Source organism: Manis javanica, chromosome 11 (assembly GCF_040802235.1).
Source record: "Manis javanica isolate MJ-LG chromosome 11, MJ_LKY, whole genome shotgun sequence".
Classification (NCBI taxonomy): Eukaryota; Metazoa; Chordata; class Mammalia; order Pholidota; family Manidae; genus Manis; species Manis javanica.
The window spans coordinates 102,727,670-102,755,642 of NC_133166.1; the positions used below are offsets into that span (position 1 = coordinate 102,727,670).

The following is a 27,973-nucleotide window of genomic DNA, read 5'->3' on the forward strand; positions in this document are numbered from 1 at the left end:
AGCTGGCTATGTCCGTTGGAGGTGGGTGTCCGGCTGTGGCAGAGGCAGTGGTGCCGAGATCAGAGCTCCAGGCAGCCTATGAGGACCAGCATCGCCAGGGAGTGGGAGAGGATGGTGCCGGGAGGAGGGGCCGGGCCGACTGCCGAGTTCTCCACCATCATGCTTGTGCCTGAAACCAGCAGGCAGAAGTGTGGGCTGAGTCGGCTGCGCCTCGGACGAGCCCGGCCCTCCCAGCCTCACAACCAGATGCGGACTTTCCTAAGCATGTTCCCAGAGGGCCGCCTGCACGACTGGGAGGTGTTCCCAGCCCTACTCCTGCAGCATTTTGCAGGACCTTCCCTTTTGCTGGTCACCAGCGTTCCCCCTGACACCGAGAAAGGAGAGCACGCACCTCCCAGGGACTTTGGGGTGCTGGGGAGGAGGGGTGCCAGGGCAGATCCGGGACTGCTCTGCCCCTGGTTCCTGCCTACCTTCCCCTTTACCCTGGGGCCTGGCTCGGTTGGGCTTGGCTTGGGTGGGAATGAGCCTTCATCAGGCATCGGGGTGGACCCTGCCTCCTGGGGGATGGGGTGGGGAGAGACGGCACCTCCATTCCTCACGATGTGGACTTCTGCTGGGACCCCGTCCCCTCCTGGCCCTGTGGTCCGAATCTGTACCAGGGCATGGCCGATGTCTTCGGGAACTGCAACTTCTATCCAGTTCTTGCTGGTGAGGTGGAGCGTGGGAGTTGGGTGTAGGTCATTCTGGTAGAGCATCTGCGGGAGGAGGTTAGCTGCGTGAGTTAACTCACCAGAGCTGATTCTCCTCCTCCCCGGCTCGGCACTGGGGGGAGCCATGGGTTGTGGGCCCACAGGGTCCCGCCTCTCCTGTTTCCCACTGAGCAGGCCCAGGCTCTTGAACAAGCTCCTTCCTCACTGCGGGGAAAGCTGGAGGCAGCTGAGTGGTTTTTCCAGACTCCTCAGGCCAGAAGGGTGCGCAGACCTCACCCAGTCCATTGCCAGCCCATGCACCCTGCCTCTCTACAGGAGCACCGTCTATCTCCCTTTCTTAGTCTGCTAAAACTACCTGGGGCACCCGTTGTCTTCCATGCCTCTCACAATCACAAACTTCTTGCTTATGTCTGACTCAGATCCGTTCTGCTATGAACTGCAGTCCCCTGTGTTCACCGGACATGGCGGATGAACCATCCCTTACCATTCAAGGCCTGGTTGACCCCTCCCTTACCTTATAGCCAGTGACAGCAGACTCATTCCGGAGAGGCACCACGGGGTCCCACTTAATGCTGAGACTGGAGCTCGAGAAAGTCCAGGAGATGTTGCCAGGAGGTCGCCGCGGAGCTGCCAGAGAAGGGAGAGAGTTGGGGAGACTTGCACACATTTCCTCACCACCACCCCCTTGCCTCTGGCCAACCCTTTTCTAGATGTGTGCCCATGGCAGTTACACCCAGAACATGCTGTCACAGCTGCCTGTTAACAACCCGCATGGAAACCGAAAGGTTGGAGAAGAGAGAGGTGCTTCTGGGCCATGAGTTCTGCTCCCTTATTTTCATTAGGCTTGCTGCCTTGTTTCTGTCCAGCCCATTTGTCTTCTCTTTGGGGAAAAAATGGTCCTAGAGGCACCCCTCACCCAGCCACCCCACCCCCATGCCGCAGACGCACGGGACTTCAGGGTTGTGGCATTGGTGGAAGGGCTGGCGGGCCCAGTGCCTGCCCGGTTGTAGGCCCGCACGGTCACATGGTACTTGGTGTTGGGATGCAGGCCAGTGACATGGGCACTGGTGTCCAGCCCCGCTGTCCTCACTCGGTCCGCGGCTGCTTCTTTGTCCCCAGCTTTCCAGTAACGGATCTGGAGGGGGCAGGGGTACCCTAGGGTCACTTGTCAAGCCAGGACCTCAGGGTTATCCTGACCCCGGCCACCTGCTCACTGTGGTCCCCGTGACTCAGTCTCGGGGCTCAGAACCCGGTCACTAGACCACGAGCTCCAGGGACCAGTCGGTGTGAGGTGCTCTGCCTTCCGGGTGCTCAGTACCCAGGCTGGGTGCGGGAGCGAGTGAGCGGGTGGGGAGGACGGCGGCACGCTCAGCCTAGCTGCGGCCTGCTGGAGCCCAACCCCATGTCATTGACTCAGACGCCCCTGGGGACTCTGCTAAGGGTATGAAATGCATATCTGCTTCGGAGGTTGTCCACCAACCTCTGGCAAGCTTACCATGGCTGCCCCATAAGTACAAGCCATTTTAATAGTCATTATAATACGAAGACTTGCTAAATATTCTTCCAAATCAAGGGCAAAGTTTGGAGTTATCTCCTCAGTGGGGCTTGCCCGACCTATTGGGCTGAACCCCAGAGCTAACTCCACAGGCAAGGACCTACAGCAGCACGAGTGGCCCACCGGTGCCCCTTTTTCAGGCAATGGCATTCCCTGCTTTCCTTCTTTCCTCTCCACATGCTCCCTCTCCCTCTCCATCTGTTGCACACGCACCTCTGTGTTTGGTGCTCCGTGGGCCAGGGCTCAGGACAAAAACTGCCGGGCCTATAGTTCTCCAGGGACAGGACAGTCAACTGGTACATAGAGGGGCCATGTGTCCTCTGCAGCCCCGAGGATGCCAGGCTCTGGCATGAAGGGACAGGCCATACCCCTTCCAGAACCTGCTCTTCCTCCCCTGGGCCTGGCCCGGCTTCCAGTGCTGGCTCTAGCCATGCATTTATGTCCAGGCCTCCAACAGGGAGGGCAGCCACTATGGGGGCTGGGCAAAGGTTGTACCCCCAGTGCCGCATAGACTGCATGCTGTTTGTGGTTTTGTGAATGAGAGATTCCAGAAGGGTGACCAGAGAGCTGAGTGCCCCAGCCATGAAGCCCCTGCGCCCCTTACCCACCTAGCCCCAGGACGGTGCTCACCTCGTACCCCAGGAGGATACCATTCGTGTCCTGCTGCACGGGTTCCCAGGTCACATTCATCTCTGAGGATGAGACCCCCTTGGCCCAGACTTTGGTAGGGGCCACCTTGGGCTCTGGGGACCAATACAGAATGGGTTTGGATTCCCAGGGCCTCCCCACATCCACCAACCGGGACTCCCCTTGCTTAGGTTTTTAGAGTCTAAACCCAGGATGAAGGCCATGCAGGGGTTCCCAGAGCATCCCCCAGACTCCCTTCTTTTCCCTGAGCGCCTCCCTTCTCCCTCCCCCAGGCCTGAGGGGAGGACAGGGTAGCAGGGACCAGAAATGAGGCCAAGGCTCAGGGCCCACGGGTCCTCCTGACCCTCAGCTGCGGAATGAGCAGGGGTGCAAGCAGCACTTTCCCCATCTATACCCCCTGGATGAGCAGTGGGGTGGGACGTTTAGGGGCCCAGAGTGGCCCACCTTCCTCAGCTGAATACACCAGCGCAGTGAGGCTCTCGGGCCCATCCCCACGGCGGTTGTAGCTGCGAATCTTGACCTCGAAGGGCGTGTAGGGCCGGACACTGTCGTTGCTGTAGACAAAGTGCTGCGCGTCGGCGCCCGGCACCCGGGCGGTCTGCCAGCTAGTGCCACCCTGCCTGCGGAAGGACAGCAGGTAGCCGAAGCCGTCTCCGTTCTGGTACTCCCGTGACATGGGCTGGGGGGCAAGAGCGGGGCGTGGGCGAGGGGCCGCGGGTGCGTTTCCCTGCCCATCCTTGGCCCCGCCCACCCTCCACCGAGAGGGGCAGCCCCAGGACTCGGTCCCTGCAGCAGGTGCCAGGGGAGGGGAGGACGTTGTCTGCCCCCGAGTTGGGACTGCACAGTGGCCCTGTCTGGGTCCTCCCTGCCTGCCGCTCAAGTGCCAAGGGAAGTCAGGACTGGGGGCCTGGGGAGGAGGGGCGGGGCTTGGGCTCCCCAGAGAACCGGAGGCACGTTTCTGTCTGTCCCGGCAGCTTACCGTCCAGCTGACAATGAGCTCGCCAGGGGCCCCACCACCTCCACTGAGTCCTGAGGGTGCCACTGTGGGAGCTGTCAGGGCCAAGGGACACAGACGTGGCTCGTTAATGGGCAGTGAGGGGACAAAAACCCCGTGCTGATCCCTGCAAAGTATCCTGGGACAGGGACACCTGTTCAGATGGGCCCTGGTTTTGCCCTCCAGCATCCCTCAGGATGTGGGCTCCGGAGTCAGGCAGACTGGAGATCAAATCCCACCTCCGCCACTTACTAGCTGTGTTGCCCTGGGCAAGTCAGTTAACCTCTCTGAGGCTCAGATTCCCCTCTCCACAGGATGAGGTTAATACTGTTTCTCTCAAAGGGCTGTAAGAAGAATAGAATTACAAGGCGGTGTCTGGCATATATACATATTAGATACTCCATAAATGATTGTCCTCTTCCCTCCTGTCATTTAAACTAACAGAGACCAATTCCAGTTTGCTTTAAATTAAAGGGAATAATCCAGTTTTTGCAGTTAATGCAAAAACATTTCTTTTGGGTTACAAAGTGTTTTATTTTATTTTCTTTTTGTGGCAGATTTAATTCTCATTGTCTCTAGTATTCAACAAGGCTGATACTAAAACAAGAATGTTTTTAATCAGATCATAAAGCTTGGCAGGGGGTAACTTGGCTGAGGGTCAAAATAGTTCTACAGAGAATCCAGCAACTGGAGACTCATCACTTGGGTCTGAGGACGATAGATTGGGCCCTTGTAATTTGCAAGGGGCATTTAAACACATTGCCTGTTTGATCCTATGAGGTGGGTGTTACTATTACCCTTCTCAGAGTGGAAAGACAGGCCCAGAGTGGTTAAGTGACGTGCTAAGGTCACATAGCTAATAAATAGCGCCATTCCAATTTGAACTCAGTTCTGCCTGCAAAGCCCGTCGTCTTTCCTGAGCATTGTGCTTTGTGCTCATCAGCTCCTGGGGCCCGACAGCGAGGACCACTCCCCTCCTTCACTGATCTCTCTAAGAAGTTCAGTCAAAAGAAGTGCTCTTTCTCGAATTCCTAACTCGGGAGAAGTACAGATTAAATGCTGAATGATTCCAGAAAAAGCCTGGGCATACAGGAAACCATGTTTAAGTGCACAGGAAGGCAGACCCCATGACACACCCAGTGGGGCAGGCCTGGGTGGCCAGGGGATGGGAGGTAGGGTCCTGTTTCCAGTCGCTGGTCTGGGGTCCCGGGGCTCTCATTCAGGGCCTTCCTCCGTGAAAGGCTCAGAGGGTGGGCATTGCCCGCTCTCTGCTGGGTTCCCTCCCCTCCCTTCCTCACTCAGGCTCTGACGCCTGCCTGCCTTTCCTGGCCTGGGGGTTTGGGCAGATTGTCCGTTCCCCTGTTCCCAAAAAAAAACAGCTGAAGAAGGATCTAGAGACACTGGCTGCTCCGCTAGCCTCCTGCCACACATGCACACCCCCTGCCTGCCTGACTGATCAGGAAGCTCATGTGCTTCCAGGGAGGGCATCGCCCCACAGGGCTGGCTTCAAGTCCTGGCTCTGCCTTTCTCCAAAATTTGCTTTTCCCATTTTTTTAAACAAACTTTTTATTTTGAGATAACTGTAGATTCACATGCAGTGGTAAGGTCTGCCCAGGCTTTAAGTAAGGGGTTGGTTGGAGGGGGTTGGGGGGGTGGGGAGTGTTCGTCCCGCTGCGACAGGCTGTGTGGGGCAGCAGCTCCCCGCAGACCTGCACGCCTCGCTCAGCTCTTTTGCAGGAGACTGAAGCCTGGCAAGCGAGCAGGGCCGGAACGACGCCTAACTGCTGCTTGCACGGGGCTCCCTGAAGGAGGGCTGCGCCTGTGCCCTGACGTTACTGCTCTTTGGGACACCCAGGACTCTGACCTGCTTCCTTGGTCCGGATTTTGCTGGAGGGCACGCTGGGCTCCCCAGTGCCCAGGATGTTGCTGGCTAAGACCCGGAATTCATAGTCCATCCAGGGTGTGAGGCCCAGCACCTGGGCGGTCTCGGCGTTGCCCTCGATGTTGGCGGGATCTGCAAGGCACCAGGGACTCAGTGTTGGGGCCCCCGTTCATCAGTCTGGATGGAAAGGGCAGCCCTGGGCCTGATCACCTGTGTGTCCAGCCCTCGTGGTGGCGCCTGCCATGTACTGAGTCCTAAATGCCACTTTCAGAATGGCCAGGGAACTAGTAGACTTCCCTGCCCTGGAGCCTCTGGTAATGCTGCCTGCGGCCTGCGCCCCCCAGGAAAGTTTTCATAGCCCCAGCGATGGTCTTTCTAATGCTTCCAGGGCACAGACTGGACCCCTCCTCCTCCAGTCCCTCCCAGCCCTGCTGGCCACGTGACCATGTCCCCCTGTGGCCTGGGAGCTCCCTGCAGGTAGAGGGCCTAAGGGAGTCCCTCAGGCTCCCGGCTCATCCCAGCCCTCCGGACCCCCAGGCACCCACCTTCAGCATACAGCCAGGCCTACCAGTCCCGGCCCAGGAGGGGTCTCACACTTACTGGTCCGAACCTGCTTCCACGGCCCTTCAGGTGGGATGCGGGCTTGCAGGGTGTACTTGGCAATGGGGCTGTGGTTGTCGAAGCCACGGCTCCAGCTCAACTGGACAGTGGTGTTGCCAATATTCCTCACCACCACGCCTCCCGGGGGGCCTGGAGGACCTGCACCAAGAGATCAGAGCACAGCCGGGTTAGAACTGAGCAGCTTCAAGTTGGAGCCATCCTCTTCCAGGCCTGCTTGGGCTGGTGCAGTGCCAAGAGGGAGCAGCAGAGGACGCAGAGAACAGACCCTGGTGGGAGGTGAGGACTGGGGGCGGGAGTGGAGGACGGGGGAGGCTCCTGCCGGGGGACATGGGTGCAAGGCTGTTGGCGCTCGCAGAGGCCCTCGCAGAGACGTGTACAGATTTCCCAGCACTAGCCTTGGAAAACTCCTGGCCCAGCGAAGTTCTCCAGTCTTGGGATGTGTTTGGAATGGATTTTTTAAACTGTGGCTTTGCAGGAAGGATATTCTATTCATTTAGGGCCCTTGAAGAACCACAGGATGAGTTCAGCTCAGGACTCCTCCGCCAGAAGCCCTTCCCCACAGCTTTCAGGGAGACGAGGGGAGTTAGGGAACGAAGGTCAGACTAGCCCAGCTGGCCTCCAAGGGGTGGGGTCGGGGTGGGAAACCCCGTCACCTCGGACCAGGACTGTGGCCTCCTTGGACGCACTGTCCACCACCGTCTGGGCCATGCACGTGTACTTCCCGCCGTGGTGCAGCTGGGCGCTCAGTATGGTCAGATCCCCAACCGTCTCCTTCTGCACACGGGGGACAGGAGGCAGGGTGGTCAAAGGAAGTGGCCCTGGCTAGTGGCGTGGGCCATGAGACACCAGGCCGGACCTCTCTGCAGCTCAGTGCTCCTCTTTGTTCCGAGGGTGGTGACAGCTCCGTCCCACTTAGTACCACTGAGGACTTCATCACAGAAGACAGACAGTGATGGTCCCCATGAATGACGTCGTGGGCACTGGGGGCAGGGCAGTAAGACTGGCAGCAGGGAGTGAGTCTTGCTGCATGTCTGAAGTCCAGGTTTGTCCTTAACTCTCTTGTTGACGCATGCAGGGGACTGCCTACCAGGGGAGGGTAGTTATCAATCCAGGGTTGAGCTTCCCAGGCACGGTGCTGCTGAGGGAACGGGGTAAGGTTTTGGGGGCGGAGGGGAACATCTTGGGTCCATCCAGGAGGTGGGGGAGCTATGGGTTCTCCTGCCTCAGCCCTTACCATGTTGGCCCTCCGATAGTGACCCCCGGGCTTGTCGAGGTCGATGGGGTAGCCATCCAGGGTCCAGATGAAGGTGAGGTCCATGGTGGGGTCGTGGGAGGCATGGCACTGCAGCGTCAGGCTGTCTCCCAAGTTGATGTCGGCACTCGAGGGGGCTAGAGTGATCTTGGTTGCATCTGCCAAGAGAAACAAGACCCTGGGCGGGTGGGAGAGGAGACAGGCCCAGACAGGGGCAGCAGGGCAGGGGAGAGAGTTTGTCCTAAGCCCCAGGAAAGAAGAGGTGGTGGGGCCAGCAGGACCCTGACCTCCTGGCAGCCCCGAAAGTGTGTGGGAGGGACACGGGAGCAGATTCTGGATGGTGAAGAGGGGGTGGTCCCAAACGAAACCAAATGCTGGGGTAGCCTCAAAGCCAAGCTAGGAGGAAGGTGCAACACACGAGCAGGATGGCGAGGGGGCTGGCACCCTGTGTGGGTGGGCCGACCAGCCTCAGCCAGAGCACATCCCTCACCTCTCACGGACAGGATGCCCGTGCTGTTGGCTTTCCCCATGAAGTTCTCGGCGAAGCAGGTGTATCTGCCTTCGTCTGACCGACTGATGTTCCTTATGGTCAAGGTGCCATCCGGAGTTACAGTCACTCTGCAGCACGGAGAGAGCAGGTCTGGCCAACCCACACTGTCCTCACGGGGAGGGGCTCACCTCCAGGGCGGACGAGGAGGCGCGGGAATCGCTCGGGGTGCGGTGGGGATCGTACCTGCTGCTGTTGACCAAAATCTCGGTGCCTTTGCTCCAAAGCACCACGGCCTTCGGAGCTGCCCGGGGCTGACACGGGATCATGATCTCTCCCCCACGAGCCGCGGGGATCAGACGCCTTACGGGGTTCAGCCTGAAGTCAGGGGCCAGTGCTGGAAGGAAAGGAGAGCACCCCAGGAGTCATAACCGTACCCGTTGCCCTTGATTAAGACGTCACCTGGCCACTACGTACCCTCAGCAGCCAGCCCATGAGTGACGCCTGGCCGCACCGCCCCAAAACATCCAGAATCCAGCCCCTTCTCATTGCCCCCACTGCTACCACGCTGGTCCAAGCCAGCAAAACTCCTGCCGGACCATTGGAAAGCCTCCTGATTGGTCTTGTTTTTGTACTTTCTTTCCACAGTCTCTTCGCCACTCAGCAGCCAGGAATATCTTCTTACAAACAATCAGGCAATCAGAATGAAGTCCAGCCCTCACAAGGGCACATAAATAAGGCCCCACCTCTCCTACCATGCCTGGCTCCACTCTCCCTCACTCCGGATGCTCCAGCCACCTGTGCCATTTTTTGCCCTTTGAGGATGCCAAGTTTTTTCCCACCTCAGGACCTTTGCACTTGCCACATGTTTTGCTTGGGAGTCCTCCAGACCTTCACATGGCCGGTTCCTTCTCAACATTCAGGTCACTTGCTGCCCGGCACATCTAACTGGCTCACCTGCCTCCCGCCACGCTAATGGACTTCCTTTACACTGCATCATTAATGGTTGTGTGAGACTATTTTATTTAATTATTTGATTTCGTGATTATCTCTCCCTCTCTCTCTCTCCACTGGATTATAAGATACTTGAAGGTAGCAGACCTTATCTTTTGTGTTCACTCCTTAGGGGATGTTGAATAAAGATTGGGTGAATGAATGGATCTTAGTCAAGCCTTGCTACAACTTGATGAGTTAGGTTTTCTATCTGTGTTACAGATGAGGAAACAGACTGCACACGTTCAAGTCACGAACTGAGAACACCAGCGCCAGCTGAGAGGTCCTGGGCATTTACAGGGTTACGTACCGGGCAGGTCCTTTATGCTCCACCTCTATCTCATTTACTGCTCATGACAGCTGTCTGAGGGCGGGACAACTATTGCCCATATTTTATAAATCAAGAAATGGAGACACAGAGATTAAGTAAGTTGCAAAGGTCACATAGCTCAGGGGGCTGGTTTAAACTACAAATCTAATTGATTTGGTTTCCAGTGACTCTGCCACCTGTTTTTTCACCGCAGCAAACATTCACTTTACCCTCGCCCCAAAGGAACAAGCCAGAGACCCTGTCCTCTGGGCGCTTGTGGTCCAGTGTCTCAGTCGCTTTCTAAGGCCCTGAATTCTACCCAGAAGCTGTCAGGAAAACCAAGGGGAACTGCCAGTGGTATGTGTATTTAGAAATGCTGCAGTGTTTGTGTGTTTACAAAAATCTCCATCTGTGTGTCCTTGGGGACATCCTTGGCCTCCCAGGGCCTTACCTTGCACGGCCAGCTCGGCACTGGCGTAGATGGTGCCATGCTTGTTCTCCGCAACGCACTGGTACATGCCAGAGTCGTCCAGGCTCAGCTTGGAGAAACGCAGGTCCCCGGCCAGCACCTCTACCCGGGGCTGTGCAGAAAAGCCCGGCCCAGGACGGGCGGGGGGATCAGGACTGCCAGAGCCCAGGGTGGAGGGGTCGTGGAGCGTGGGGCTCAGTGGAGATTCTAGGCTGCCTCTCCCTTGGGGACGGGCTCACATGCCCAGTAGCATGTCAGGGGTGCCTGGAACCCCAGGACTCCGATTCCCCAAGCCTCCCTGCATATCAGCACACTGAAGCCAGAGGGGCGAGATGACCCCCTGGGGACCACACAGTGTTTCTGTGGTGAGTTGTGCCTGGACCCAGGTCCCTAAACCCTCCAGTCAGCGCTCTATCCAGGTGACTTGCCTGAGGCCATGTGACACTGGGATGGAAAGAAGCACCTAGAACCACCCTGTGGCACCCTCATTGTCCTCAAGGGGCTGCTAGTGGTGTAGGGGGAATGTCTGGAAGGGGAGGGACCAGGTAAGCAGAAGATGGTTGTGTTTGGGAGGAAGCTCCAGGGCCTACCTGGGAGGTCAGAGGCTCCCCGTTCCGCAGCCAGCGCACTGTGGGCCGGGGCTTGCCTGCGGCTGCACAGCCCCAACGCAAATTGGAACCAATGTCAGCCTCTCGGTCTGAGATGACCTTGAGCCACTCAGGCTGAGCTGTGGGGAGCAAGGGAGAGAAAGGCTGGGAATGAGCTGGGAGCCGCCTCCAGCCCCAGGGCGCTGCAGTTCCCATATCGGACAGCAGAGGGCGCGATCGGCATTGCTGGATGAGGTTGGGGTGCAGTTGCGGGGAGAAGCGGGCTCCAGAAAGTTGGTACTTTATGACTGTTTTGTGTCTTGAATCATTGTAAAGCCTTCCGTGTGCTTTCTGTAACCCTGCCTGAAGCCCTGAGCTGGCCACAGCGCTAGTCTCTTCTACTGCTGCCAGCCTGGGGCAAGAAACCTTAACGGGGCTGCCCAGTGTCCTCCCTGCATTTTGAGTCGGCTTCCTCAGGGACAAGAGTGAAGACAGGGGAGAGGGTGTCCCGGGCTCTGTACCCTGCACGATGATGCGGCCCTGGACGCTGTCGCGGCCCTTGGAGTTCTCGGCCTCACACTCATAGGTTCCCTCATCCTCGAAGCTGACGCTGGGGATCTGCAGGGTAGGCTCGGCTGTGGCCCACTGAGGGGACAGAGAACCATCCACTTTGCGCCACTTGATCTGGGGGACAGGGCTGGCAGGGAAGACAAAGCCAGAGGGGCTGGGCTAAGCTGGGCAGGCTCCCCTGTGCCCACAGCTCCTCCACCCAGACTCTGAGGCCCTCCTGGGATGCTGGGCAGGTGGGGATGTGGAGAGGGAGGGGAGGGGGTGTCCCAGGCCTGGAAGGAGCAGAGGAAGAGAGACACAGGGAAAGGAGGGCTTCTTCCAAGTAGGGTTAGAGCACAGACAGGGAAGTGGGACTCCTCTCCTGCCCCTCCCCTGGAACGATTGTGGCACTCACTAGTGGCATCAGTCTGCCTGTCCTGTATCTTGAAGCGGCTTGCCCTCCCTGTCTCCACCCCGTACTGACCTCTGACCCTCTCCTGGGCCTGCCCTCTTCAACAGTGGCCTGCAGCCTGGGTCCTTACAGGTCCCTTGCCTTGACTTTCCGAAGGGGCTTTAGTTATTAGTAATCTGTGTACTAAAATGGACTGAGGTAGCAACGAGTCCTAAAGGGTTAATATGTTACTCTTGTATGTGCTGGAAATACAGCTTTTCTGGAAGCCCAACACTCTTTTGCAAAGCAGGGAGCATCCTGGGTAACTGTAGGAGATATTTGAGGGCAGAGGGGCCAACATGGGAATTCCATTCTTTCATTCATTCTGCAAGCATGCATTGACAGAGGGCTCTGCTAGACCCTCTGAGGGCCGTCAGGGTGGCCGACTCTGCCCCCGCCTATCCTCTCCTTGAGGCCACCCTTGCCCTTGAGGGGCCGAGAGGCTGTGTCCCGGCCTGCTCCCTCCCTTCTCTACCACTCACTTCCCAAAGGCGAAGCACTCCAGGGTGACCTGCTGCCCTACCAACGCGTAGGTCTCTGCTGGGAACCGGGCCTTGATGCTGGGTGCGAAGAGCCTGGGATCTGGAGAGAGAGGGATTTCGCGGATCAGGTACAAGGATCCAGGTCAAGCGCTGGTGTGTTTGGAATCTCAGCACAGCTCAGCGTGGCCCTTCCTCGGCCCCCTTTCCCTTTGGGGGTCTGGGGCAAGGGTCTGACGCCTTACAGCACACTGATTTTTACAGCCTCCAAGGGCACAACCTCTTTCCCCAGTGCTCGCTGGCCCTTGGCTCTCTCCTCCCCACCGTGCCCGCTGACCCTGACCTTCGGCAGCCAGGTTGAGCTGAGCGAACTTGCTGAAGACACTCTTGGTGGAGAAGTCCATGTGGCTGGTGGCCAGGCAGGAGTAGTTGCCCAGGTCTGAGGCGTTGGTGCGGGCAATGTACAGGTTTCCTGTGGTCTGGGACACGAAGTGACGCCCGTCCGTGGGGATGAAGTTGGGGAACTCGTTGAGGAGCCAGCGGTAGGACAAGCCTAGGACGTGGGAAGTTTGAGGAAACCCTGGGGTGCTGAGCTAATGGGGCAGCTCTGGGGGGTCTACCACATGGTGGGGATGTGCGGACCCTGTGCTGAGAGCCTCCGGGCCCTGAGCCGGGCCTGAGAGGAGACCTTCGGGGGAGTGGGACTTCATTCCTGCCCTCAAGGTATGCTGTCTTCTGGGGACACAGCCCCTGTCCTCGGGGACCTCTCCGTCTGAAGGGGTGGGCAGGGCCCGGGGCTAGATCTGGGGACACAGGGACCAGAGCTTCCAAGGGTCACTCACCACATGCACTCCATCCCTCCTCTGCTGAGTGGTCAGAAGCCCCTCTTGTGCCCTTTGTCTAAGCACGGGTCAGGGGCCCGGCTCACCTGGGTAGTGGGCAGGTGGGTCACAGGGTAACATCACCCCCCAGCCCTCGTGCGTTTTCACCGGGTCTCGCTCCTCCTTGGAGAATTCCTGCAGAACTGGAGGAGGAGACGGGCACTCGGGCACCAGCCTCCACGGGAGGGAGTCACCCGCCCTTTCTGGACACCTTCTCCCACCCTGCCCCCCTCCCCCGGGCCTCACAGCCAAAGCGGAGGACGGCCTCCCTGCTGACAACGGTGCCCGCTGGGTTGGAGGCCAGGCACTGGTAGACACCGGCGTCCTGCGCCTTGGTGGGGTTCATGATCACCAGGTTGCCCCCCACCAGCTGGCGGCGGGAACCTGGCTCCAGCTTCATCTCCATGCCGTTCATCTTCCACCTGCAGCGGGAGTGGAGGAGGTGGGCCCTCCTGAGGCCCGCCCGACTGGGCCCAGCTTGGCAACAGGGCTGATGTGAGGAAAACTGTGTGGCTGCCCGGGGCTTCCCAGCACCCACCATGGGGGTCTCACCTGTAGTTGGCAGGAGGGCTGGCCCTGGCACGGCATGCCAGCGTTACCTTCTCCTCTGTGGACCCCTCAGGGAATAGCAGACCGAAGGGCTGGTCTTCAAAGACAGGCCCAAAGGTGGCCAGGGATCCCCGGGCTGAGCTCCGAGCTGCAGATTGGGGGCACCACCAGAGACCTCAGGGCCTGGCAGCCAGCTGGAGCCTGGCTTCTGGGGCAGTGCTCTCCAGTGGAACTTTCTGGATGGTAGAAAGTTTCCACTTCCAGCACTGTCCAGTATGGTAGCCACCAGCTGCTGGACACTGAGCCCTTGAAACGGGGCTAGTGCAGATGAAGAACCAAAGTTTTAATTTTTGCAATTTTAATTAATTAAAGTTTGAGTTTCAATAGGTTGGGCAGGCCCCGTCTGATCACATCGGTTCAGTCAATCACCCATCCGACATTCAGGTATTGAGCACCTGCTGTGTACCCGGCACTGGGCTAGGGACTGTGTTGTACTGTATTGTGGAGACACAGCCCCTCTTCCTCAAGGAAGAGCTTGCAGTCTAGGGAGGGAGGCAGGAAACTGAAGGAACAACATGGGAAGAGCCAAGGAGCAGCTCAGGTTCAGGGTGCAGGGGGGCCTCGGGTGAGGAGCTGACCCTTCTCTGGGGCTGGCAGGGGAGCCGCAGGGAAAGCTGCTCAGCAGGGAGTGAGATGCGCGTGAAAGGGGCACGGGAAGGCACTGGCTGGAAAGGTGGGGAGAGCACGCGTCCCCGGAGCTTGGAGCTCCTTCTGGGCCCACGGAAAGGGCTATGGCTCTTGACCTCTAATTAGCAGCTACAGAAAGAACCCTTCTTAGCCTCAATGCCTTCACCTGTGAAATGGAAGGACTGAACTCACCGGGCAGGGTCCACAGCAGCCATCAGCCTGGCGCAGGCTGTGCGCTCAGCAGATGTCTGCTAGACCCGAGCGCAAGGTGGGGCGGGATTAGGGGAAGAAAGAAGGCTTTATGGTGGATGGATGGTGTGCAGGTTGCTTTGAAGACATTTTCACACAATGCCAGTAAAACAATTCAAGAAAGAGAGGCCCTGAAAGGGAATGACTTGCCTGCAGTCACAGGGCAAGTCTGTGGCTCGCACAGGTTTAGACCTCGGTCTCCTGAATTTGCTCAGTAAATGAGTAGCACACGGGTGAACAGTTTCCGTGCCTGGCCCCTCCCGGGGCAGGTGCCTCTCTCGGCACGGCGGTCCACCCGCACCAGGGCAGGGGGCCGAAGCGTAGAGGGCAGTGTTTCAGCTGCCATTCCACTGGGGCGGGGAGGGACTGTACTGGCTGACCTCTGTGGCCGGGTACACTTGGCTTTTGTGGTGTCAGGCAAGAGCCAGGCCACCCCTAATTGGCTCCTACCTCTCAGTGCAGCTGATTTCAGGCCCTTGGTGGGTCCTGGGTGGTGGTATCCCCATTAACCAATTAGCCTTCTCTCCCAGCATGCCCAGCTGCCGCCCTATCCCAGGGGTAGGGGTGGGCCCCTATGCCGCAGCTGAGGCCCGGCCTGGACCCCGGGGAATGGGGGCAGCTGTTACACAGCTTTCAGAGCGGGGAAGGAGGCAGGGCTCCCTGAAATGGCATTCCCCCATCTTCCTCCCCACCACCCATCACAGTCCCTCATTGCTGCCTCAGGCCTCAGAGAAGGGGGAAGCCATACATCCATACATCATCTTGACTGGAAAGCCCCGCTTAATCCTAAATTAATGATGGTGGGGGAGGGGCAGGGACCCCCACCCCAGCTGGGACTGTCAGGAGGCGAAGGGAAGAAGGCAAGTGTGGTGGAGGCAGCCAGGCTGCTGGGGATGACCTTGTGCAATAGCAGCTTCCAGTAACTGCGTCTGGGGGAAGGCAGGTGGTGGAGAGGACCTGGGAAGCCCTAGTGCTTTGGGAGCCGGCTTGCTTTCCCCAAATGCTCCCTCCTCTGCGTCCGGCCATATGCACACCCGCCTCAACGTCCACGTATGCCTGCCTCCCCACCTCTGCCCTGCACATGCTTCCTCACACACACTCACATTACACAGCCATAGCACATACCTCTCTAAGCCAATATACAGTTTTACACACGCGTCCGTTCCCACGCACATGCAGCTATGGATGTCCACGTGTACTTATTTACACATAGCTGTGCGTTCATGATACCGAGAGTGGGTGCTCTTACTGCGAGCTTCCTCTTGCAGGGATGCCGTGCTCTGAATTTCCTTCCCATACGCGCCTCACAAGGTAAGTATTGCCATTTGCTTGTTTGACTAACATGGAAAAAGACTGCAGCAGGTCGGATAACTTGCCCCCATTTACACAGAAAGGAGCAGATGTAGACTCTGGGCCCTGGCCGGTGTCCTTGACCATGATTCTTGACCTCAGCTTCCCATCGGAACCATCGGAAGCCCTGCTCCGACATGGACGGGCTGAATCACAATCTCTAGAAGTGAGGCCCAGACTCCACACTGTAAAATGCCCTGGGGGCATTCTGCAGGCAGCTGGGCTTGAGGGCCACGGGGCCGTGCTGCGTGCTGTCACCCCCCAAATGTGGCCCCCATCCCTGCAACAACTCGCACACCTCCACTTTCTCAAACATCCTCACACCCACCCCACTCACCACACACACACACACACACACACACACACATGCACACACGCACAGTCTCAGGGAAAGCCACCCCCTCCTGTTGTCCTTGTTCCGCCTCCTCTCTGATTCTGCCCCAATTTCCTGTTCGGGCAAGTCTGCTCCCCTGACACAGACGTCAGGAGCCTTGCAGAGGGGAGGGTCAGAGGGATGGGAGTGTGAAGGGAATCCTTACCCTGGGGTGCCTGGAGTCCGAAGCTGTGCCACCAGTGAGCACGGGGAGCAGAGGGCTCTGGATGGCCACCAGGTGCCACCTCCCTTGACCTTCCCGCACCCCTGGCTCTGTGGACCCTGCCTCGGTGGCATGGTCCCAGCACTGAACTGGCCCTGAGGGGGAGCAATGTGGGCCAGCCTGGCTCTGCTCTGCTCTCTCTGGGGGCCTGTCTCTAGCTCCACGCAGCCTGGGATACCCACCGCCAGCAGCTCCCCGCACCTGGTGGGCCCGGGGGGCCAGGAGGCTCCCCCCACCAGCCTCTGGGCCAGCCCTATTTCCCAGTGGCCTCCCTGACTTGGGTACAGGATGGGAGGCAGTCAGGACATAATGAGACCATCTGAAAGTATGCCAGTGGAGTCCTTCCCTGGTGAGACACAAGCCTAAATGTGCCGGCTGCAGCCTGGCCTGCTGGGGCTGTGGGGTGGGGAGGTGGCATCTGAGGTGCCCAAACCCTGGGACAGTGGAGGCCGGCCTCTCCTCCTGTGGAGATCCCAGGGAGAAAAGCCCAGGATCTGGGCTGGGGGTCCCCCAGCAGGCCCCCCAGGGCAGTAGGCTGGAGGCCTCTCTCCAGCTCTTGGTCAGGCTGGGTCTCCGGTGACGCCTCCCGGCACACTCCAGGGTCCCACTAGCCAGGCCCCTCGCCTGCCCTGCCACCTGCCCTGCTCTCTTCTCCTCAGCATCTCCTCTGCCAGGCTTCCTCCTCCCCCTTCCCACATGCCCACTTGGGCAGGAGAGGCTCTGCTGGGGTCCCTGCTGCCGGTTCCCCAGCCCAGGCTCTCTGTCCTCTCTCCCAGGTCCTGCTCCGCACTCAGCCTGTTTGCTAGGCTGCAGCATGGCCTGAGGAGCCCTCCCTGAGGGGTGTGGTGCTGACCCCCGTCTCCTCTCGGGGGGCTAGAGCAGTGCTGTCCAACAAGGCCAGCAGCCCCAGAGGTGGCTAGTGCCGCTGAGGAACTCGTTTCCAGATCCTTCTTAACCTCAGTTTTCCTAGTCCAGTATGACTCCGGGCTGCCCTACTGGACAGCGCAGCTTAGAGGCTGATAGCGTGGGTCTTACTCTGTGGTCCAGGACAAACCACTCACCCTCTCGTCTAGATTTCTGCGTCTTGGCAAGGCCTCATTCCCTGTCCTCCTAACTTCAAAGGGAAGGTAAGACCCACAGATGGGAAAATTGTAGCGAGGACACGGCCTCAGAAACCCAAAGTGCTCCGCCAGTGCGGAGTCATGATCTGTCGCCATCGCTGAAATAATAGCGATGCTCTCATGAGACCACTGCTGCCAGGATGTGGGGCCCGGGGGCATGGGGCCCAGTGGCTTACCTGGGCAGGAGGCGAGGGCCACAGCGAGCAGCAGCAGCACGTGTGACCTCCGCCTGGCGGGCGGCCCCATGGCAGGCTTCCCAGGCAGAGGGGTTGCGGAGGAGAGGAGGCTCAGCCCAGTGCCAGGAGGAAGCGGGAGGCTGAGGACCTGGGGAGACAGGACAGGGGCAAGGGTGGGCGCTGCGGGGGAGGGAGGTTCTGAGCCAAGGAGCCCCCCTCTCTGTTCCAGGCAGCCTGCGTCCCTGGGGCTGTACAGCCTGGGGCGAGGCCGGAATCGCTCCAGCACTCACCCTCCCCTGGGCCCCAGCTCGGCCATTACCAAGGAGCTCTTCCGAGGGCTGAGTGCCTCCTCGGGCCCCCTGGGAGAATGGCTCTGCCTGGCGCCCTCTCCCCACTTCCCGTGCAGCCAACAGGGTGCTGCTCAGGGAGTGAGTGACTAACTGGAGGCAAGAACCCACCTGCCCACTCAGTAAGGGCCCTCGGTGGAAGGCCCGGGAGCGCTGGGCTTGGGGAACGACAGGGAAACATCTTCCTCTACCAACTGGGATCCGTTCTCCCCTGTCCCTCCCCGACAGCTGCCTGGGTTGGGGGAATGCGCCCCTCTGGGAGGCCGTTCTCCCAGGGCCAGCCTTGTTTTTCCAGCAGGGAGGAGTTTCCGGGTTCATCCACACCCTCTCAGCGGGCCCCAGGTAGGGCACCTCTGTAGCACGGTGCAGCCATAGCCTTGGCCCCATTAGCAGTGCCCCCCTACCAGACGGGCTAATGGGCCAGACAGGCCCCTGGGCTGCAAGCTCCCAGAGGAGACTCCCTGGGACAGAGGCGAGCAGAGGCGTGGTTAGCTCCTGGATCTCCGGGGAGCCTGTGCCCTGGGGGGTCACGGCAGGGAGAGCAGGTCAGAGCCCTCTGCATCAGTCTGAGAGAGGGGGCTTCGTCCTGAGAGCTGAGGGCAGGGCCAGCCTGCCCACCTACTCCCCCGCTCTGGGCAGACTTTCTGAGTTCTGCGGGGAGTGTGGAATCTCAGGGCCGAGGTTGAGTCACTGGGTCCCCAGGGCTCCCCATCAGAGGTGCCACAGGGAGCCAGCCAGCCCGACTAGGGGTTCTGCTCCTCCGCCCGCCCTCCTGCTCTACACCTCAACAGCTGGTCACCCCACGACCTTTTCCTGCCTCCTCTGCAGCCGCAGCTGGCACAGGAAGGCCCTGCGGGAGGCAGGGGCAGGAGTGGCCCCAGGGCCTGTTGGGGCGGGAGGGGCTGAGAAGCGGGGTGGGGGTAGTGGTGTTTAGACAGATGGTGCCACCCCCCAACAGCTGCCTGCCCCTCCCTGTCCTTGCCCCTTTCCCTTTCACATGTAAACCCCAAAATCTGGCGCTTCTGGCCTCCCCGACTCCCTCAACACCTAGTCACTGTGCCTTTGCTCATGTCCCCTGCAGCGCCCCTCCAGGCAAGGCCCTCCAGGCCCTGGGCACCCCGCCCTCCAGGCACATCTGCCACTGCAAGAGGTCGTGAGCTGCCCCCTCGGAGACCCCGACGCCTCCCTCTAGGGACCACCTGTGCCTGGCAAAGGGTCCAGCGAGGAATAGGTGTTTCTTGTCTGTCTCCTTTAGGTGACCGAGCACAGCAGCGATCATGCACCTCCGGGAGCCGGGACGCAACCTTGGCGCACACAGATGCACGCGCTCACAGGGCTCGACTCACACCTGATCGACCGCCCCGTCCTCAGGGTCCGCCCGGGCAACCCCCGGGCAAATTTGGACACACACACCCACACGGCCCACCACTCACTCCCTCACTGCCTGCCACTCACCCCCACACTGTACGCCAATCACACCCACACTGCCCACTACTCACACCCACACTGCACACCACTCACTCCCACACTGCACACCACTCACTCCCACACTGCTCACCACTCACACCCACACTGCACGCCACTCACACCCACACTGCCCACTACTCACTGCCACAAGGCACACCACTCACACCCTCACTGCTCACCACTCACTCCCACTGCATGCCACTCACACCCACACTGCACACCACTCACACCCACACTGTATGCCAATCACACCCACACTGCCCGCCACTCACACCCACACTGCCCGCCACTCACTCCCTCACTGTACGCCAATCACACCCACACTGCCCACTACTCACACCCACACTGCTCACCACACCCACACTGCTCACCACTCACACCCACACTGCACACCACTCACACCCACACTGCACGCCACTCACACCCACACTGCACGCCACTCACACCCACACTGAACGCCACTCACACCCACACTGCACGCCACTCACTCCCACTGCACGCCACTCACTCCCACTGCACGCCACTCACACCCACACTATACGCCAATCACACCCACACTGCACGTCACTCACTCCCTCACTGTACGCCAATCACACCCACACTGCCCGCCACTCACACCCACACTGCCCGCCACTCACACCCACACTGCCCGCCACTCACTCCCTCACTGCCCGCCACTCACACCCGCACTGCTCGCCACTCACTCCCTCACTGTACGCCAATCACACCCACACTGCCCGCCACTCACACCCACACTGTACGCCAATCACACCCACACTGCCCACTACTCACACACACACTGCTCGCCACTCACACACACACTGCTCACCACTCACACCCACACTGCACACCACTCACACTCAGACTGCATGCCACTCACACCCACACTGCACAGCACTCACACCCACACTGCTCACCACTCACACCCACACTGCATGCCACTCACACCCACACTGCCCGCCACTCACACCCACACTGCCCGCCACTCACACCCAGTGTACGCCAATCACACCCACACTGCTCGCCACTCACACCCACACTGCTCACTACTCACACCCACACTGCTCACCACTCACACCCACACTGCTCGCCACTCACACCCACACTGCACACCACTCACACCCACACTGCCCGCCACTCACACCCGCACTGCCCGCCACTCACTCCCACACTGCTCGCCACTCACTCCCACTGCACACCACTCACACCCACATTGCACACCACTCACTCCCTCACTGCTCACCACTCACACCCACACTGCACACCACTCACACCCACACTGCCCACCACTCACTCCCACATTGCTCACCACTCACACCCACACTGCCCACCACTCACACCCACACTGCACGCCACTCACACCCGCACTGCTCACCACTCATACCCACACTGCTTACCACTCACACCCACACTGCACACCACTCACTCCCTCACTGCACACCACTCACACTCACACTGCACCACTCACTCCCTCGCTGCATGCCACTCCCTCCCTCACTGCTCACCATTCATACCCACACTGCACACCACTCACTCCCACACTGCACACCACTCACTCCCTCACTGCTCACCATTCACTCTCCCACTCATGCACTCAGGCATGCTCATGTATACATGCTCTCTCTTTTACACATGCCCACATGCACACACATGCACACTGTCTCTGACTCTCACATACTACCTTATGCGCTTTTACACATGCTGTCACACACACCTTCACACACACTCTCACATGCTTGGGTCTCTAGCAGGATGTTTGGTCTTGGGGGAATGCAGAATTATGGCCCTGGATGCTACACAAACACAGGGAAGCCCCCTCCCACAGGGAGCCGGGGGTGCTGTGGATCCACAGATGGGGGATGGTGGCTTGGACTTCATCTCCTAATGGCCTTATGAGCCTGGACAAGTTGTTCCATAGAGGAAACTCAGTTTTCTCATCTGCCAAGCAGAGATCAAGATCATGTCCCACTTTACAGAGCTGTCCTGCATGTTCTGTGAGGTCATGGAGTACCCTATGGGGAAGACTTGAGGCTGTTTGGCTTTGACTTGGGGTTGCGGTGAGGGCGGAGGAAGTCTGGGGATCTCTGCCTCACCCAGAGCAGCTCCCTTTCTATCTGCTGTGTCTACTGGACTTCCCCAGGAGGTTCCCTGTAAACAGAGGGTTCATAGCTCCAGAACATTTGAAAGTGCCCCTTGGGGCTAGGCTGCATCTCCTGGAGTTTGGCACAGAGGAGGTGCTCAGTCATCATTTGCTTCCTGCCCTGTCTGCCTGCCAGTCCTGGGAGCTCATGAGGGGGCGGGTGCCAGCTCAGGTGCAGCCTAGGCTCCAGGCACTAAGCCCGAGTATGCCAGAGCAGAGCACACAGAGGCCCAGCAGCTGTGGTGGGCTGCCCACCAGCAGGTGATATCATGTCTGTGTGTGGTCTTTGTGTGTATGCCCGTGTGTGTGTGTGTGTGTGTGTGTCCCTGCCTGCCGAAGGGCGTGACGGTGCAGCCCATGCGTTATTTCCCTGTGACCCACGAGGTGGCCGGCTCCCTGGCTCACTCACCGACATCCCACCGTGGTCAGATGTGTTTCTTTCTCACCATGGTCATCACCATACATCATGGATAAGAAATCCCCCTACTCCTCTGAAACTTCAATTGAATCCAGACTTCATCAGTTACCTCTGAGCTCAAGGGGCCCCAGGTATCCCCTGGGGATGAGACCTGCAGCCTTAGAGGAGACCCGGGCTGGGGAGGGACTCGGACTGAGGAGCACCTGCAGTTACCCTTGGGGAGCAATAGAGACCAGTCACCCAGATCAGATGTACAGTGAGCCATTGTGCGCCAAGGCCTTGTATGAACACACACATGTGCGCACATGTGTGTGCACACACACACACACACAGGGGTTGGGTGAAAGTTTGGAGCTTATTGCTTCCCTGAAGGTGGGGGCAATTGGCCTCCAGTCTTGCCCTGCATCTGTTTCCATTCCAGTATTTATTACCGTGTGCCAGGCAGTGTGCTAGCACTGCAATAAAAACACTTCTTTGTGGGGCTCTCCGACCTACTGCGTGCAGCCAGAGGATGTGCTGATGGGCTGCATGGGCCGTCATCTCCCGCTACCATCTGCCCTGTGACACATCCTAGGGTGCCCAGGATGGATGAGGCCTGTTTGTCAGGAGCAAGGCTGGAGTGGAGCTATGCCAGGCCTAGAGCTGGCTCTGGGGGTCCTCAGCCAGCCAGGTCTGGCCAGGCCAGCTGCCCCAGTGCAGGGGTGCACTCGCAGGCTGGCACAGGCGGGCACAGACTGTCACCATCAGGGGTTGGCCCAGAGAGGCACCAGCACATGGGAATGGGCTGCCTGGGGGATTCAGGGGCACCAGGGGGAGTGGGCGGAATTGCTGGGCCCAGGAAACAAAGGGGCCAGGGGACAGCTGGGGAATGGAAGGCTGTGAGCTGTACTCCAGGACGCGGCAGGGTTTTCTGGGCTGAGGACTCCTGTGTCGAGCCAGACTGCCTAAATGCTGCCACCTGGGGTACCCAGTCCATGGGCCTGGACCTGCCTCTTCTCCCTGGATAAGGGGGATTTGCGGATTAAGGGAGCTGGCAACTTCCAGATGGGTGGTGCTGGGAAAAGGGGGAGTTTGGGGCCCAGTTGAGGGCAGAGACGGAGTGATTTATCCCAAGCTCACAAATACTCAGGAGCCCCTCAGATCCCACCCTCCTCTGTCCTGCAGCACAGAGCACCAGTTAGCAAGGCAGGCTCTCCTGCCCACTGGCCTGGCCCTTACTAGTTACCGTGACCCTGCATAACTCACTAGTATAACCCTAGACCTTTCATTCCTTATTCAACCTCTCTAAGCCTCAGTCTCCCATCTGCAGAACGGGGACGAGGAGGGTTGACCCACCTCACAGGACTCGTGTGTGGTCTGTACCGTTCCAGGCCCACAAGCAGTGCCTGGGAAGGATCAGATGGCATTGCTGAGAGTCCTCCCTGAGCCTTGAGTGGGATCCCAGCATGCTGGGGGGGGTGCGGTGCCCGGCTGTGAGTCAGCCTCACCTGCACAGTCAAGACGTTCCGCCACACCCTCATGTTTAGGATACTGACCAACATCCAGTGTCCCTGGCAGTTGTATTCTTCCTTTTAGGCCCTCCAGGGGCAGTGGGCACAGGAGGCTCCAACAGGCATGCCGCCCAGACGAGGGCACAAGAACACCCAGCGTCACCCCAGGCACCACGTGTTCAGAAGAGCACCTGGCTGGGACACACGCCTGGGTGCCCACCCCAGCAGGCAGTCTTTCTTGATCACCTCCACATCCTGCCTGCAAAACGGGAGGGGACTCTGCCTACAAAGGGAATTGCCACCTGGGACAGGATCACTGTCCTCCAGGAAGGTCTGAGTCACCCCAGGGGTCTGTGGTGGCCCGGTGGGACCCTGGGCCAGATGGGACCGGAGCTGGCAGGGGGAGGAGGGCTGTGGGTGAAAGGCCTCGGTGAGAAAGTGCCCTGAGCTGGAAGAGGTCCTCAGGGCAGGTTTGGGTGGGTTACAGGCCTCCTCCGGCTCCAGTCGAGGACAGGGACTGGGTGGGGACAGGGAAGCCCTGCAGCTGGGTCTCTGCCAGCCCCCTCGGTGTGCCCCCTCCCTTCCCACCCCTCAGCCTCTTCTGCAGACTCTTTGTATTTGCAGCTGGTCCTGGGGCCCCAGCCCTGGCACCGCTGTGCCCTCTGGGGAGAGCCGTGACTCCCGGGCCCAGGATCTGACAGAGCTTTCAGTGCCCGGGGGGGTGGGGGGTGGCCCTGACCTGCAGCCCTCCTGGCCCCTCCGCTGGGGAGAGCCCTGGGAGAGGGGCGTGCACAGAAGGGGAGAGCTCTGGGTAAGGGGCCACACGCAGACCCTCCGTGTTCCAGCTCACCTGCCTGTGCGCTATGGGGCGGAATGAGTGGGGGCTTTGGAGGGAGGGCCCCTTTCGGAGATGCCAGGACCAAGAACAAATAGTTTCAACTTGGTCTGAAGAACCGGATCAGGAAGAAGTCAGAGGACCGTTTGCTGCGTGTCCCGTCATCTGCGGGGAGGAGACCCCCCCAGCCCCGGTCTGGCAGGCTGGCTCAGAGCCAAGCCTGGTGAGGGTGGGTTTGAACCTGCTCCTCCCCACAGGCTCGCTTCTGCTCTGGGGCCCAGAATAACCGCACCTCTCAGGCTGTGCTGCAGGGCGCAGACACAGTGTGCGGAGCCTCTTGGTCCTTGAGGCTGGCAGACAGGGAGAGGATGCGGGACAGAGCCGGAGAAGACCCAGCGGTTTCGTCCGGATGGGTGCCCTGTGGAGCTGGGGGTGGGGTGCCTCACTAGAGGCGCGCTTGGACCTGCACAGGCTCTGGGACCGTGTGGTCAGTTTGGGGTGAGGACAAAGATCCCTTTGCTCTTGTTCGCACCTTCGAGTAAATAAGGAAACACGGGCTCATTCTGTAGCAGAAGAATGCATTAAAGTGGAGGAAGGACCTCTTTGCTCCAGGATGGTTGCAGAGCCTCGGAAACTCCCATGAATGTCCCAGGCGGGCCAGGCCCAGGCAGGGGGTGGGTTGGTCCAGATTAGGGTGTGAGAGGTGGCCAACGTGCAGGAGGAAATGAAAAGCATGTCTGCCTTCTGAGGGTAAGAGTCACCTCCACTCTTACTATTTGACTGGGGATAACCTGAAACTGGAGGGAATTTGCAGTCGTCCAGCCCAACCTCTGCCTCCAGGCAAGTCTGTCCCTAACCTTGGACTAGAGCCCAGTTGTCCACACCCCAATCAGGGTCACTGGAAACGAGATCGCCCCACCTCCTCAGGGCTCGTCTTCCTAGTGAGGAAGTGCTTCCTGAACTCTAACTTCAGTCTCTCCTGCTTCACTGGCATGCTCTTTGCTGTGGTTCTTCTTTCTCTGGGTATCAACCATCTTTTGCTCAGCCCCCTGGTTATGCCCTAGGAATCCCTCGCCAGATACAAATACCACCTACTCTCAGGCTTAAAGATTGTCTTTGAGATGCACTTTCCCACAAACATTTGGCTTGAGGAGTTGATGGGGGTGGGCATGGTGGACATGCATCCTCGAAGCCTTAGAGCCGGGAGGATGCCTTGGGGGCACCCTGTTGGTGCACCTGCTCCTGAGGAGTAGGTTGGACCAGTCAGAGACAACATGTCAGGCATCCTGTTGAACACTGTGCCTGAGAGGCCCATTCCACAGGGTCTCTATTTGAACCACTGCTGGCAGAGAAGGTGCTGGAATGGCGCTGCATAAGGAGTGAGATCTGGCAGGGTAAGTGGCATATAGGTGTAGGCTGAGGCTGAAGCTGGGGAGTGCATCAGACCTGGAAAGGGAGTGCCAGGGAAGAGCTTGGCCCCTGGGGAGTAGAGGATGGGTGGGGTGAGACAGAGCCAGCTGGGACAAACAGCAGGGGACGCATCTCCCTGGGCTCCTGGTGAGTGCCAGCAACAGTGGATTTTTGGTATCTTTGATGTCCCAGCCTCAGGGACCCTCTGCCTCTGTCTCACACCCTGGCTCCCCCTTGCTGGCTGAGGACCCCTGACAGATGCCATGGGAAATCAGGAAGAACTTTGCCCTTGAGGCAGAAGTCTGCTTGAGTGGTTCTGCAGCCTGGCTAGGAAGGGGCTAACTGGTGGGGCACCCCAGGGAGGGGCATAAATGCTTCTGTCCCTAAGGACAGAACCCCCCCTCCCTAAGCCAAAATTCAGGCACCATCTTCTGCTCTGTGCCAGGAGCCATGGTCACACCGGCCTCCCCCACAGGTGGCCCACCCTCTCCTGCCCTTGATCTCCAATGGCTCACATGATCTCTGTGAGTGGGAGTGGGAGGCAGAGACTTGGGAGCTCAGGGGACTGAGGGGCTCTCTGGTTAGAGGCTAGGACCGGAGGCCAAGGCTGGTGCTGTGAAGGAGGTGGGGAGCCCAGGGAAGGGCTTCAGTCATTCCTCATCCCACCTCCTCTGAGCGGAGGAGTGAGGATGCTGGCTAGGCTGGGAAGGGAGCTTGGGGGCCTCAGGGGGGTCAGGCTGAAAGGAGAGGGAGGGGGGAAGCCGAGGGCAGCTGTCTTGGTGCCGGGAAACCCACCCTTCTCCAGGGCTGGGGCCGGGGGCACTCAGCCCACCCCATCCCTGTCTGTCTGGATTCCCAAACCTCCAAACAACCTTGACCGACAGCTCTTCCTCCTGGGGCCCAGGCTCAGCCTCCCGGGGTCTGCAGCTGAAGAGTCCCAGGGAACAGCGGGACTGTCTCCACCCAAGCCACCGTCCCATGTCACCCCGCATCTGCTCCAGCTGTGGGAAACCCTCCTGGAGAAGGTGACAGCATTCAGCACTGGACACCATGTGGGGCTGCTTCCCTCATCTCTGGTCCATGGTTTAAGCCCCAGGGAGCTGGGCGGGATTGCCCCCTCTTTCTCAACCCCCTAAATGTGCCCCTTCCCCCTCAAGGCCTTTCCTCACCAAAAAGCCCAACTTCATGCCAATCCTTCCTTCCCACCGGGGAGGATGACGGGGAGGGATTGGGGAGAAGGTGAGGCTGGGGAGGGAGGAAGGGAAGAAAAGGAACTTCAGCCCGGGGTCCCAGCTTCTCACCCTTGGGGCTGCGACTCGCCTCTTTTCTCCTTCCTCTGCCCCCACTCCCGGACAGGCCTTTGCCCAAACTTGTGTTCCACTGTCCCCACCTCTTCCACAGCCGCCCCCTCTGTCAAACTGAAGCAACACTTTGCCAAGAGGTCACCCTGCAAAGGCGGACTCGGGAACCTCAGTCCGGTTCAGTTCCATCCAGGGGCTTGCAGGGGCAGGTCAGGCTCTGGGCCTGGCCTTGTGGACTGTCTGCCAGGACTTGAGGCCCAGGGCCACCCCTGTGGCTGCTGCCCTCCCCGTCGGCAATTGCGCTGCAGCCCGTGGCCGGCTGGAATTCCTGGACACACTGATAGGGGCTGGCTTCCTGGGGTCCCTGCAGGATGCCACCCACATAGACAGGGTGGAGGGGACCTGGAGTCTGGTGGCCACTGTGGCGCTGGGGTGAGGAGTCTGACTGGCTATGGCCAGTCGGGGTTCCTGCGCTGCCCCAGCCCCCTCCCAACTTGCAAGGAAACAGCCCTGAGCCCCTGCCCACCACGGTGCCTGGGAAGACCCTGGGCTGAGGGAGACAAAAACAGTCGGCACCTACCTGAGGTGAACGAAGGATGCTGGCTGGGGCAGGTGGACGCTACCCGCGGCGGTGGGCCGGAGCCAGCCCGGCCCGGGCCCCCAGGATGCCCGCCCGTCCTCCCCGCTCTCAGCCGCTTGCAGCCGCCCTGGCGCGGCGGCGTGTGTGTGTGCGCGCCCGGAGCCACTGCAGCATCTCTGCATCACGATGTGCTCCGCCCTCTCCCGGGCCCCGCTCACTGGCTGGCTCCGGCCCTCTGCCAGCGCCGGGGGCCCTGGAGATGGCTCCCTTCGGCCCCCCTCCCACCCGCTTCCCGTCCCCACCCTCCTGGCTTTGCCTCATTTGCTGTCATTTAAGGACCAGAGAGCAAGCCAGGGCGCCTGCGTCTTCCATGATGCATGGGCAGCTCC

At 59.6% G+C, this 27,973-nt stretch overlaps 1 protein-coding gene and 1 long non-coding RNA gene across 2 annotated transcripts; one reads left to right on the plus strand and one right to left on the minus strand.

Moving 5' to 3' along the window:
- Positions 1-27,838, minus strand: CNTN2 (contactin 2). Its single transcript, XM_037015340.2, has 23 exons — positions 27,585-27,838; positions 17,597-17,744; positions 13,421-13,565; positions 13,115-13,290; positions 12,916-13,011; positions 12,331-12,540; positions 11,991-12,090; positions 11,030-11,205; positions 10,512-10,648; positions 9,904-10,033; positions 8,396-8,546; positions 8,153-8,280; positions 7,645-7,820; positions 7,064-7,184; positions 6,390-6,548; positions 5,772-5,921; positions 3,893-3,963; positions 3,358-3,592; positions 2,896-3,008; positions 1,659-1,845; positions 1,225-1,337; positions 587-755; positions 1-169 (listed from the first exon to the last, which is right to left on the minus strand). The coding sequence occupies exons 2-23, from the start codon at positions 17,664-17,666 to the stop codon at positions 60-62; spliced, it is 3,123 nt and encodes a 1,040-aa protein (XP_036871235.2). The 5' UTR covers positions 17,667-17,744; positions 27,585-27,838; the 3' UTR covers positions 1-59.
- LOC140844500 (uncharacterized) lies at positions 7,194-9,314 on the plus strand. The gene is made up of 3 exons (XR_012122928.1): positions 7,194-7,452; positions 8,166-8,300; positions 8,437-9,314. It is a non-coding gene; the product is annotated as an uncharacterized lncRNA (long non-coding RNA).
- Positions 27,839-27,973: the final 135 nt, after the last annotated feature.

Bases quoted from the DNA above. Each gene is read 5' to 3' on its own strand.
- CNTN2 (XM_037015340.2), bottom strand. From the start codon at position 17,666: ATGGGGCCGCCCGCCAGGCGGAGGTCACACGTGCTGCTGCTGCTCGCT. The intron at 3,964-5,771 runs GTCAGAGTCCTG...TGGCCCTGACAG, and splicing joins AATCCGGACCAAGGAAGCAG to CTCCCACAGTGGCACCCTCA. The intron at 3,593-3,892 runs GTAAGCTGCCGG...CTTGCCCCCCAG, and splicing joins AGCTCATTGTCAGCTGGACG to CCCATGTCACGGGAGTACCA.